The sequence below is a fragment of the Cucurbita moschata genome, unplaced genomic scaffold, assembly GCF_002738365.1.
Source record: "Cucurbita moschata cultivar Rifu unplaced genomic scaffold, Cmos_1.0 Cmo_Scf00014, whole genome shotgun sequence".
In the NCBI taxonomy this organism is placed as follows: Eukaryota; Viridiplantae; Streptophyta; class Magnoliopsida; order Cucurbitales; family Cucurbitaceae; genus Cucurbita; species Cucurbita moschata.
In genome coordinates, this window is record NW_019268530.1 from 1,248,163 (window position 1) to 1,260,473 (window position 12,311).

Consider the following 12,311-nt stretch of genomic DNA (forward strand, 5'->3'; position numbering starts at 1 on the left):
TTTTTTTTTTTTTTTTTTTTTTTTTTTTTTTTTTTTTTTTTTTTTTTTTTTTTTTTTTTTTTGTCAACTTCAACTTTTTATATTCTAAACGACCTTTTGGTCGGTCTATCGATCAAATCCCTCCTAAAAAATGTGCCTAACGAGGTGGATATATCGTATAGTAAATTTGAGACTATTTGACCTCAAAAATCGGTTCGTACCGACAATATTGTTGTCTGTTGTACCATTAACTCGAGATCTCTTCACTAAATTGACTCTATGAAAGTGAGTTAAAGCTATCTTTATAAATATCTACCTACTATTTTTGCGTTCGTCTAAATGTCTATCCACTCTTTTTGCGTTCATCTAAATGGTTACCTATTCTTTTATGTCAATTTGCATTAAAATATCATTGTTTAATTGCTTTTATATCAATTTGTATTAAAATAACATTGCTTTTATGTCAATTTGTACTAAAATATGATTGCTTAGTTGAATGATAGTTTCATTTCATTACTTTTAGATTCAAAAGTATGAGCGATATGGGTTAGTTTTGTGCTCCTACAACTTGACTTCCACTCCATTGCGGCCGCCTCTTCATCCACCTTTAATCAATACATAAAAGATGGAACCTGCCCGAACAAAGGTAAAGAGAGTTGAATGAAATAGAACAGACCTAATGATCAATGACCATAATATCATAATAATGCTAGAAGAATCTCAACCCACTGTGGAATGGAAGTGATGCAACCTTCAGTTGTAACTAGTACAGAAATCTAGCTGGTTGTTCATCATGAAGCTTACAAAATCTAATAATGTCTAGAGCATATTCATGGTTGTTCATCAAGGCTTTTAAGACAAGATTGTCCATTGGCAATAGTAAACTGTTTATCAAGGTTTCTAAGCCAATATCATAATGGAAAACTGGTCGCCATTCACCAGATGTTTCAACAACACAGGAATAATAGCATAGCAGCATGTGTATCTAATCGTACGGGATACAATGGTGATCGGTACCAAAACGACCAACCTCTAAAATAGTCATATATTTTTTAACTCTATCTCCACCCCAAAAAAAAACAAGAAAAAGGTCATATATCGGCAGCAAGGAAGTTCCCGGTTAAAGACACCTGCATGAAAAAGAAAAACGACTTAGTCTTTGGCTATCGCTACTTTCTCCGCGAGGCCGGAATTTCTAATCCTCCCACCCCGTGAAGTAATATTCTCAAAACTCCATTGAAAAGTGAAGAAAGTTATATAAAGGTTTTCCCTACCTTCTCCCCAAGTTTAAATGCTGGAAGACCCTTGTAGGGGCATGTACTGCACCGAAAAGCATCTCCCAGTCCACACTGCAAGTGGTATTAACGTTAAGATGCAGACAAGATAAGATGTTGAAAATGAAAGCAAAGAGACTGAACGGAGGGTAAAACGTTGATGGCCAAAACGAGTAATCGCGCTTAAAATAAAAACATAAGAATAATCAATCACTAATTTCACTTACGTTGCCACATGCAGATTGAGGATTTTCCAACAAATCTGAAGTCAATCCTAGCTTTTCTACTTTTTCCTCTGCTTCAGCCCTACCACAACTGCAGTTCTTGCAAGCTTTTCTTGTACTGCCAACTTCACAGTCACCAACTGAACAACATATCAAATAGTAAAAGGCCATTAATACGGAAAATTCCATCAAATAAAATTCAAATATAGTATATATCAATCAGTTCATTTTTTACCTAATGGTAGCTGGGGTTTCTTCAAATCCTCCTCAGTCAATAAACTATCTTCATCAATCAAATCAGAATCGTCATCAATCTGAATCTTTGGTAAAATTTTTGCTGGCTTCTTAATGGAAAAAGAGGAGCCAATCGCCCAAGAAGGCTTCTTTGCTTTTATCTACGTGAAAGAAAAAAAAGTTTCACAATGTATACAAAAACGTTACTTACAAGATGTAAGAACAGAATCAAACATCAAATTTGGTAAAACCGAAGTTAAAGAGACATCGGAGATAAGATGTTTTTCAATCATCTTTACAACGAGAAGTCGACGGAAGCAACAGGAAACGAAGTAGTTTGGTCATAAATGACTAGCCACTTTTCAACATTACTGAAACGTAGCGTGGTGTTTTGTCTGTTGGCGGGGTGGGAGGACTGTCTAGAGACTCTAAACTTAATGATAACTACATCTTACCACAAGATTCTCTACTTCAGATGGAGAAACTATTTTCTTTTCGGTTACTTGAGCCTCTAGAAAGCCTGCTATAAGTAATCTTCTCACCAGGGCAGGGGACTGCGAAAGAAACACTAGTTATATATCTATCTCTGTAATTAATATTTTAAATGCCAAAAATTACTAGCTAAGTGATTACCTCATCTTTCTCAACTGCAACAGACTGTGAAGTCTTGTGAATAAAGATTACCCCACCAGGCTTCAGAACTCTAGAGATTTCTTCAAGCATCTGATCACTCGGAAAAGCAGATCTACAGATAGAAATGACAACATCCATGGATGAAGCTCCAAGTGGCAGATTATCTATCATAAATCAACAATTATCAATAACACATCTAAATTATATCATATGAATTAATCACTTCCTCATGAGCATGAGACCAATAAAGCAAATAGAAAAAAGGAGGATATTTGACGACAGGAAAGTAAGAGTAAACCATCAGTTTCAGTTGGTAATCCATTGATCTGCATGCAAGTTTTGGTACACCAGAGCCAAAAAATCTCGACTAGGACATTGACCACTGGCATTTATAGTAAGCTACCCTGAAAGCTATGGCTTTCAGGATCTGCATGCAAGTTTTGCTACACCAGAGCCAAAAAATCTCGCCTAGGACATTGACCACTGGCATTTATAGTAAGCTACCCTGAAAGCTATGGCTTTCAGGATTATCATATAGGAAGAGTTTGACAAACATGTAGAGTGTGTGTACATATATCTTCGATTTTATTTAGTAAAAGAATATATAAAGGAGCTGATAACATTCTCTTTTTTATCCTTCAAGTCACTAATCAACTATCAGTAAGGCTGTTTCTTTTAGGGAACCAAAAAATTTAATTAAAACAGTGAAATAAGTCAGTGTTGATAAGTTTATGTCATCACTATCACAAAAATTTACACCTTCAGCTTTCAAAATGAAATGTAAACCGCACAGAATTGAAGTGCGGACTAGAACAGCCCATGGGTATAAAAAACTTACTCAGAGAAAAGGCTTGAGTAATTATTTGTGAATGATAGTTTGCAACATCTCCATTCCCAAGCTCTTGTAAAGCGTTGACAATGACGCTGGTAGCCAGAACAGTGTCATCCGTAATTGCCAGCACACTCTTCATAGTGGTGTCCTACAATAACAAACTTATATACCTCAATTCACACAAAAAAAGAAGTGGATCAAACTAAGAAGTGAATCTATCTCTTCACTTTGCAAGAAAACAGAGTAATCAGAAAAAACAAACTTCAGTCTAGAATATTTTAAATTGCTTTACAATGAATATTTTAAATTTGAAAAACTCAGAGAACTTATAATTTGTCGTGGAAGAGGAGACCAATTAGTGCCCTCTCTGTGTTAATGTTGCAAGACCCAGAAAATGTTCAATCATCTTTCCTTTAATATGATTTCGCTCTTATTTATTTTACAGGGTGTAGGCTACTTGCTTCAGAGGCCTTTTGCCCCTTATACAAGACAACAGTCCATTAAAAAGAGAACCCAAGAACTTGCGGCCAGCATCCAAGGATCTTCATTCAGAGAATATGACTTACCAGAAACAAAATAATTCGAGAGAAAGTTTTGCAGTCCTCTTATTTAGAGTGCATGGTCCCTTCTTTGATTACAGAAATGAAATTCTTCGCTAAATTTTCCATCCAAGCTACCCATTGGATAAAAGCAGGACTAAAGGGTGAGAGAAAAAAAAAAAAAAAAAAGAACATCCAAAAACAAACTATCTACCTAAATCAAACGAACACAATTACCCAATAATCACAAAAAATGATCAATATAGAAAACTGAAAAATTGAACAAAGTACGAACAAATAACACAGAGGGTTTCTCCAATCTGAAGAATTGAAACAAACTAGTAGCCATTGAAGAAGCTGAAATTAAAATAATGATAAGAGAAATGAGATTATACCGGAAAAGAAGAAGAAGAAAAATGGCGGGCTGGCGGTGGGCGAGAAGAACTTCGAGAGAGAGAAAATTGTGAGAGAAACAACTATAAATATGGTTGGGGAGAAAACTTCGCTTCTTTCTGGGCGTATAAATAATGGGCCGAAGTAGAATAGAACCGTCGGATTGGGTTGGGTCAATTTGGAATCGGCTTTTATGAACCAACCCAAAAATAGGTCGGTTTGGTTTTTTTTTTTTTTTTAACCATGGTAAAAAAAAAAATGTAGCTAGTACAAGAGAGAGATAGAAATGGCTATTTGAACATAGTTGATCTGTCTTGGATTCTTGAATTTTTTTAATTTTTAAAACTAAATACTCCATTCTCGAAGAGGAAATGTCCCGTGTAATGAGTGAGCGGTTGTCAAATTGAGCTTAGTTTAAATATCTATGTAAGAGCTCGAGCCCAAGCTCACTGCTAGTAGATTTTATTCTCTTTGCACTTGGTTTTAATACTCTTATAAATAATGGTTCGTTCTCCTCCTCAATCGGTCTAGTGTCCTTGTAGGCAACCGTCTCGTGTCCACCGCTCTTCAGGCCTTAGCATCTTTGATAGCACACCGTCTTATGACACCCTCCTTTGGGATCCAGTATCCTTACTGGCACACCGTCTCATGTCCACCTCTTTTCAGGGCTCAGCTTTTTTGCTGGCACACCGTCTTGTGTCCACCCATTCGAAGCTGAGCATCCTTGCTGAGACACTATCTCATGTCCACCCCTTTTTGGGGCTTAGCCTCCTCGCTGGCATATCGTCTCGTATTTGGCTCTGATACCATTTGTAGTAACTCAAATCCACTGCTAACAGAAATTTCTTTGGGCTCTCCCTTCCGAGCTTCCCCGCAAGGTTTTGAAACGAGTCTGCTAGGGAGAGGTTTCTACACCCTTATAAAGAATACTGCGATCTGGTTTTCACACCCTTATAAACAATGTTTCGTTTTACTTCTCGGCCGACGTGGGATCTTGCAAAATAATAATAATAAACTGAAATTGAGATTTTTTCAGTTTTGGCATTACAATATACAATACAAATACCATAATTAACATACACGTGAAAGTGTTTATGAGAGTGTAAGAGACGAAGTGAAAGATACAAAGAGTGGGAAGGCAACAGTGAAATTTCAAAGAAGAAGAATAAATGCAGAGACCATAACACAAAGTGGGAGGGGGAGAAACAAGAATGCTACTTTGTTTATGAATGCAAAAGCATCACCCGGCTGGCTGCTCTATATCAGCGTAAGCAGTTTCAGGTTGAGCTCGTTCAGCTTCCTGGACTTCCTTCTCGGTCTTCCTCCCCTTCTTACATTTGTAATACACATGCATGAACGTCCCTATGGCTCCATACTTCTTTCGGCACACCTCATAAAGTTCTGGCTCAAACATTTTCCAAAACTCTTCCTCGGTCATCTCGGTCACTGAGTGCTGTGGTTGGAAGCCATGGATTTCAATGAGCCAGTTCCCCATGTTCTTGACTGCCTTAACGCCGTCGTAAACTTCTCCTCTTAGGACGGCTCCGGGAGCATAGTAGACTCCGATGTCTGTGTACATCTGAGCGTAGGGGGTGTCACCCTGCTTGAGTTGCAGCTCAAATCCTGGTTCAGGAGTCACCATTGTTTTCATTGGGGGCTTGAACAATCTGTGTGGGCAGAGCCATAATGGGTACACCTGCAATGACAAAGCAAACAACAACAGATGAGGGGAGACTCCTGGTTCTGTAGTATAATTGTTACCAATTCAACACTCCAAACACCCCAAATTCTCATTTGAATTGCTATTTTGAATGGTAAGATGTTCATCAAAGCACAAGAAGAAATTACCTCCATCTCTTTGTGGATCCACTCCAACGTATCCCCGATTCGTCGAAGAGGAACGAGCATGTCCTGAACAATATGCATCTCATGGTAATAGTTTCTGATAGCCTCACCTTGAGTAGCCTTTAGCAGAGAGACCTTGGGAGGCATCATCCATCCCATGAGAAACCGGAACCACCATTGATCGGCAAATGGAAGAATAAGCTTTCCCTCCCAGTACAAAGATCTGGTGTGTCTGTGATAGTACTCTCTTGTTGGGATATACTCCACAAACTCCCCCTTTTTCAGTGCTTTTTGTGCATGCTGGTAAAACCATGGCTTGAACCACCAACCTATGCTGTTGATCACATTCCCTTTCTTCTTGGCCTCTTCGCTGGATGCATATCTTCCTGTCATGCACACGGCTTCGGTAGGAGAATAAATCATGGTTTCTACGAAGTCAGGGACCTTCTCAGGGTTATCTTGATCTAAATCTCTTGGTGTAAATGAGTCCATATATGCCTGCCCAATCTCCTGTAGGTTGCCTTTGGCAGGTGTGTATGTAAGCTTCATATATTCCTTTATATGTATAAGTTTGATCTCAGCAGACACAAGAAAACCAAGAGTCCCTTGAGACCATGGGATGGCATAGAAAAGATCGGAGTATTCATTATCCTTGGTCGCCCTTACGACCCTGCCGTCTGCAAGAACGATTTCATAGGCCACAACGGTATCAGAGAAAAGACCATAGATATGGGAGCTTCCTTCAATGCCATAGCCATTGATGAGGCCACCAACAGTAAGATCATCGAGCTCGGCAACGACTGCGAGTGAAAGGTTCATGGGAATTGTGGCTCTAGATATCTGTCCCATGTTCACATGGGGCTCAACTTTTGCAATCATTCTCTCCTTGTCAATGTCAAGTATGTTGCGGAAAGCCGATAGATCAACCTCGAAGTGTCGTGCTCGTTTGTAGTCAACATTTCGCATTCCCACAGCAAGCCAAGGCTTGCGGGCAGTGCAGACAAGACCATCCTTCGAAGGGTTTCTTTCTTTGAGGCGTTCAACAACTTTCTGGACATTTTCTTCATGTTCAATCTGGCGCTGCTTGTAGGACTTCCTCTCAGATCGTTTGTCTCCAAGATATTGCATGAAGTAGAAACTGAATGAGAACGGAAGAACTACAAAAATAACCAGAATCCATCGAAAATTAACTAAAAAGTCCACCCAGCCTTTCTTCCTCTTTTGTGGCTTGGAGGCCTCAACGTCTGACATTATGGCGAATCAAGATGCTTATCTCCTGATAATCACAGGCTAAGCGAATTAGATTTCACTAAATCTTCATCATTTTCCAGAATTACAAGTTATTCTTGATGACAATAAACTGTAAATACAAATCCTTAGAATTGTTCAACTAGGATTGAAATTACCCTGCACAGAAAGTTGTTCTTGGCTATGCATGATGAATTTTTGATAGATCAAACAAATTAATCGTCATGAAAGTGTCTAAAGTTTGAAAAAGACAAATCAAGGAAGAACAGTGGAATCAAGCCAGTGAACATTTAAGTGATCATAAAGATATATCGGCAAAGTTTGAGGATAAAAGGATCTTGAACAGGTTCTATCATCAAACACAAATAGGGAAAAACATCAAAACTGGTTCTATCATTTGATGAAAACGATAGAAACAATTAGTACCCCATGTGTTGTTGAAGTAGAAGTCATTACATACCAACCACATGGAAAGTTGGGGAAAACGACAATTCATTTCAATAATGACAATAAGGACAAAACAAAAGCAGCACAACAATCAATGAGAAACAGATTAGGGAAAAGGAAAATTTCAGTGTGTAATGCACAAAGTTAACTATCCAGAACTTTCTCTAACAGAATCTCAAGCATTTTCCCGGAAAATCAAACCCAACGCTTAAACCCGCAACCTTCCCCTTTCAATTTCTTTCACCTCCAGAAGCAAAACAGAGAGAACAAGCCACTAAAAACTGATAAACAAACATCAATCGTAAAAAAAAACAGTAGAAAAGCGAAAAATCACAAGAACAAACAACCCTAGCAAGAGAAACTCGAATTTCTCAGCAACCAAACACGATTCAAGAGAAGAAAATGAGAAACAAACTGACCTGGAAAACACCGAGCTAGGAAGAAAAAGAAATCTGCAGAGGAGGATTGCAAGAACACATAAACCAGAAACAAAAATGCGAGTGAAAAATTTATAGATATGAGAGGGATTGAAGCAGAATGAGAAGAGCAGCCAAGTGGCCGGAAGTTTAACTGTTTTTGGCAGCAAAGCAAATGAAAGCGGGAGAAAATATTTAAATATTAAATAAAATATAATTGTTTTAATTATTGATTTTTTTTTCTCAACCCTTGACAGCTCACTCTAAATATTTTAATCCAATTTTTTAATTAAAAAAATATTATTTTAGATAATTGAAACATAAATTATAATGTATAACAAACGTGGTCGTTATATTTATTATTATTATTATTATTATTATTATTGTAAATATGACAGCAAAATTTCTCTTATAAATATATTTTTATATTTTTTTCAAAATATATATATATATATATATATATATATATATATATATATATATTTCGTATAATTAATAAGAAAATACCATTAATATTTCCTACGAGATAAAATATTTTATCATAAGATAAACGTTATAATTACTTCTTTCTTAAGATTCGTAAATTAAAATATGGATATTTTAAATGATATTAAAATTAAGTAATAAAAATAATTAAAAAAAAAAAAGTAAGACGAGTATGTTAAGTATTCTCTAAATAAATATATATATTAATATAATTAAGAAGAAAATACCATTAATATTTCTTACCGCTAGATAAAATAATTTATCATGTGACAGACGTTATAATTACTTCTTTGTTAAGAATCGTGAATTTAAATATGGGTATTTTAGAAAATGTTAAAATTAAGCAATAAAAATAATTTTTTTAAAAAGTAGACGAGTATGTTACATATTCTCTAAAAAAATATTATTTGTAGATTTTTTTTTTTTTATTAACTCGAGGTCAAACTTTGTATTAAAGTTGGCGGGTTTTAAGATATGGATGTTAGATATGTTTTTTATTTAGTCGGGCTAACTTTATATTAAAGATGATATTAGTCTGATATAAATCAATTTTAAGATAAGATTGTTAGATATATCTTTTATTTAGTCGTGCTAAGTTGGGAGAATCTATCGGTTTGACTCGAGAAGGTATGTATTTGCTTTGCATCTAGTTGCTTGTTGGGCTCTATTCATCACGAACATCGTCGCTACTCAATCGTGAAATTACCTCTTAAGTTTAGAGTATATGTGTTAGCTTTTGTGATTTAGAGTAACATCTATAGCGTTACGTACCTGGTGATTCGAACAACTCAAATAGAATTCACAACTGAACCGTTTGTTCTATATTTTTTTTTGTTAGATTGGGTGATCGAGTTGTTCTTTTTTTAATTACTATTTAAAAAACTATAATATTAATAACTAAAATATCATAAAATTTTAATATCAAACGTTTACAAGTCACAGTAACTACTTTCTAGTTGGTTAAGTTGACGGGACAAAAAAATAACAATCTCCAAACTGAATTAAAATTTCAAAAATTTCAAACGTGAATCGATTTTTTTTTTATTTTTTTAACCAACCCGTTTATAATTTGTATTAGGTAGTCGGGTTTTTGGGTAAGTCGTTGCTATTGCCTTTTTTGCTTGCATCATACGTAACACCAATTTTAATCTCTTAAATCTTACTTTCAAAACTCTCTGCCCCTGTTTTCTAAAACTTTCTTCTTAAACATACATTGTCTGACGCAGCAAAAACAAATTGACTTAACTCACTTGTTGTTAGTGGGTGAGTGCTGCACACTCGCAAGTTTGCTGCCATCAAAAAGTGTGATTGTGACAAGTGATACTACAATAATGTGTTCGACTGTGTATTCGATATAATTTAAAATATAAATATAAAATTAATTGATAAAATATATAATTTAATTTCTCAAGGAAAAAGGAGGTATGATGAGAATCTTTTACTTTGATTAAAAATTCTCAATTCCCAAAATTCCAAATAATCCAAATAATTTATATTTCTAAAATAAAATAATTTAAAGAAAATTTAAAAAGCGAATAATTAGGTAACAAATTAAGATTCCAATCCCAATTATATATTTATAAAAAAGATTTCGAATAAAAATAAAAATCCAAAAATAAAATATATAATATTCGAAAACAAGAAAATTCCAATGCTACAAGCAACTGACAGCTCCAATAATACTAATAATAATAATAATAATAAAACAACTCAATGATTTAGTCCCTTAATTATAGTGAAATTATATAAATTAATTTATGTAGCTGTCTCGTGCCTAGTTGGTTATGGCTTTTACGATATCGGGTTCCTTCTCGTCTACCTTGACGAGACATGATCTATATAATAAGACAACATACCGTCTACACTAATTTATATTTATGATTAAATTATAAATTTAATCAATTAAATTTATTTTTTAAAATTAGAATAAAATTCATTGATTAGTTTATCAGGAAAGACGCACGATCCTACCCAATAATATCAATAACAATTTTATTTTATAAAAACACGTTTATATTTTATTATATTCATATAGTAATGTAGGTAATTTTTATACGACCACAATGATAAAAATATATTATTCTGATGCTAAAATTAGTTAAGATTTTACAAAATAGGAAGAGTTTACGTTCGGGGGCTATATGACCCATTTAGGGTTTTGTCGATTCTTTTCACGTTAGGTCAAAAAAGGATCAAATTGAGCTCGATTAAGATTATACGATTCATGAAAACAACTCGGAAATTTTGGTTTCTCTTAATTATTTATCAATATCAATAGATTTAATTATTGTTTTTTTTTTTATTTTCAATTAAAAAAAATACAATTGACAGCGAGGAGAGAGAAAATTATATAAAAAGACAAGAGAAAAAAATAAAGGTAAAAGCAAAATAAATAAATAAATAAATTTATGGTTTTTTTTTTTTTTTGTTAAGATTTTAGAGAATTTCATTTAATCACTTTTTTAGAAATGGGAGTGGTTGAAATTATGTTTTCACTTTACAACTTTATGAAATAAATAAATAAATAAATAAGATCGTCGAGATCTTAAATGTTGACTATATCGATTCAACAAAGTAATTAGAAAATCGATAATTTTATTGACTAATTTCATTCCATTATTTTTTTTTCAAAATACAATATTTTTAATGTTTTTTAATCCTTTATTCGTTGTTTTGAATTAATAAGTTATTTTAATTGTTGTTTTCGTGCTGCACGAGAGAACTATTTGCAAGACGTGATACGTAATACAATATTTTTATGACTTTCTTGTGATCACATGTAGCGTTATTGTTCTTTGTGTTTATAAACCATGTGATATAGATGGAGACCTCAAAAAGTCCGGTTAAAAACAAAAGGGGCAAATGAAAATGAGGTTAATTCGGCTCGTGCAAGGCCATATTCAATGTTCGAGCCTCGAGGGTCTATTATAGGGGTTTGAAATTTAAATCTAACACTCGGTAGCCTTGACACTATACAATATCTCCAACTGTTTGAATTGAGTTGTGTACGATATTGAAGGTTTTTCTCATAAATGAACACGTCTTTTCAATCTACTACTTTATCGTCATTCATATATTTTAAGTCACCTAATACGAGAACGTTCTGGACTAAGCATATTTAACCAAGAAGTACGAGAGCTAAGATTGTTTTATTGAGCTTCTACTTTATCTTGTTGTTGTATGAAAAAAAAAACCTATCAATTATTTTGATACTTTTAACTTTGTTGGTCCATATTTATACCGTTTTTAAATCCTTTTCATGTAAAATCGGTGCACGCTTTTGCTCATGTATCATTCTTGAGCTCGAGTACCGGCATTGTTCCTAGTATTCTAGGCTCTACAAGAATTAAACTGTCGACATTCTCATGTGACTTTTATCATCGAAGCACCACGAAGGAAAATGAGAGAATCAAAATAAAATTAAATAAAAAAATATATTAAAAAAATACCCATAAAATTTTAAAAGCATCATTAACACCCCTTATCGTTATTAAAATAATTTTAAAAAATTATTATCGTCAATATATAGACTAAATTATCTCTAAACCTTTTAATATTACTTTTGAAAGTTTGTGAGTATTTTTAAAACGTAGTACCTAATAATAAAAAAAATTTAAAGATATTTTTGAAATTTTTTAAAAAAAATTTGAAGAATGCTGATATGACTTGTGAGAATTGTAACCATTTGAAAGTTAAAGTAGAAACAAATTCCATCCAAAACTATCAGGTATTTTTGAATTTTTTTTTAAGTATAAAAGTAT

The 12,311-nt window shown here is 34.0% G+C and overlaps 2 protein-coding genes across 5 annotated transcripts; both read right to left on the reverse strand.

Annotated features, from left to right (window-relative positions):
* Positions 1-721: 721 nt before the first annotated feature.
* On the reverse strand, positions 722-4,206 carry LOC111452541 (anamorsin homolog). Of its 3 annotated transcripts, XM_023093314.1 has the most exons (8): positions 4,111-4,206; positions 3,183-3,324; positions 2,345-2,508; positions 2,167-2,265; positions 1,713-1,872; positions 1,481-1,617; positions 1,254-1,328; positions 788-1,109 (listed from the first exon to the last, which is right to left on the reverse strand). In XM_023093314.1, exons 2-8 carry the CDS (start codon positions 3,313-3,315, stop codon positions 1,071-1,073), a joined length of 807 nt encoding a protein of 268 aa, XP_022949082.1. In that variant the 5' UTR covers positions 3,316-3,324; positions 4,111-4,206; the 3' UTR covers positions 788-1,070. The 3 variants fall into 3 exon arrangements, with proteins under 3 accessions (XP_022949083.1, XP_022949084.1, XP_022949082.1); XM_023093315.1 differs by lacking the exon at positions 2,167-2,265 and having other exon boundaries at positions 722-1,109; XM_023093316.1 differs by lacking the exon at positions 4,111-4,206 and having other exon boundaries at positions 722-1,109.
* Positions 4,207-5,116: 910 nt separating this feature from the next.
* LOC111452014 (delta(24)-sterol reductase-like) lies at positions 5,117-8,223 on the reverse strand. 2 transcript variants are annotated; one of them, XM_023092530.1, is made up of 3 exons: positions 8,068-8,223; positions 5,957-7,229; positions 5,117-5,804 (listed from the first exon to the last, which is right to left on the reverse strand). In XM_023092530.1, exons 2-3 carry the CDS (start codon positions 7,202-7,204, stop codon positions 5,349-5,351), a joined length of 1,704 nt encoding a protein of 567 aa, XP_022948298.1. In that variant the 5' UTR covers positions 7,205-7,229; positions 8,068-8,223; the 3' UTR covers positions 5,117-5,348. The 2 variants fall into 2 exon arrangements, with proteins under 2 accessions (XP_022948298.1, XP_022948299.1); XM_023092531.1 differs by lacking the exon at positions 8,068-8,223 and adding an exon at positions 7,360-7,452.
* Positions 8,224-12,311: the final 4,088 nt, after the last annotated feature.

What these genes read in the sequence shown, in the direction of transcription:
- LOC111452541 (XM_023093316.1), bottom strand. Translation starts at nt 3,315, where the DNA reads ATGAAGAGTGTGCTGGCAATTACGGATGACACTGTTCTGGCTACCAGC. An exon ending in TTGCAGTTGAGAAAGATGAG is followed by an intron (nt 2,266 to 2,344) that starts GTAATCACTTAG and finishes TTTCTTTCGCAG; the next exon opens with TCCCCTGCCCTGGTGAGAAG. An exon ending in CTCAATCTGCATGTGGCAAC is followed by an intron (nt 1,329 to 1,480) that starts GTAAGTGAAATT and finishes TACCACTTGCAG; the next exon opens with TGTGGACTGGGAGATGCTTT.
- LOC111452014 (XM_023092530.1), bottom strand. Translation starts at nt 7,204, where the DNA reads ATGTCAGACGTTGAGGCCTCCAAGCCACAAAAGAGGAAGAAAGGCTGG. An exon ending in GGATCCACAAAGAGATGGAG is followed by an intron (nt 5,805 to 5,956) that starts GTAATTTCTTCT and finishes TTGTCATTGCAG; the next exon opens with GTGTACCCATTATGGCTCTG.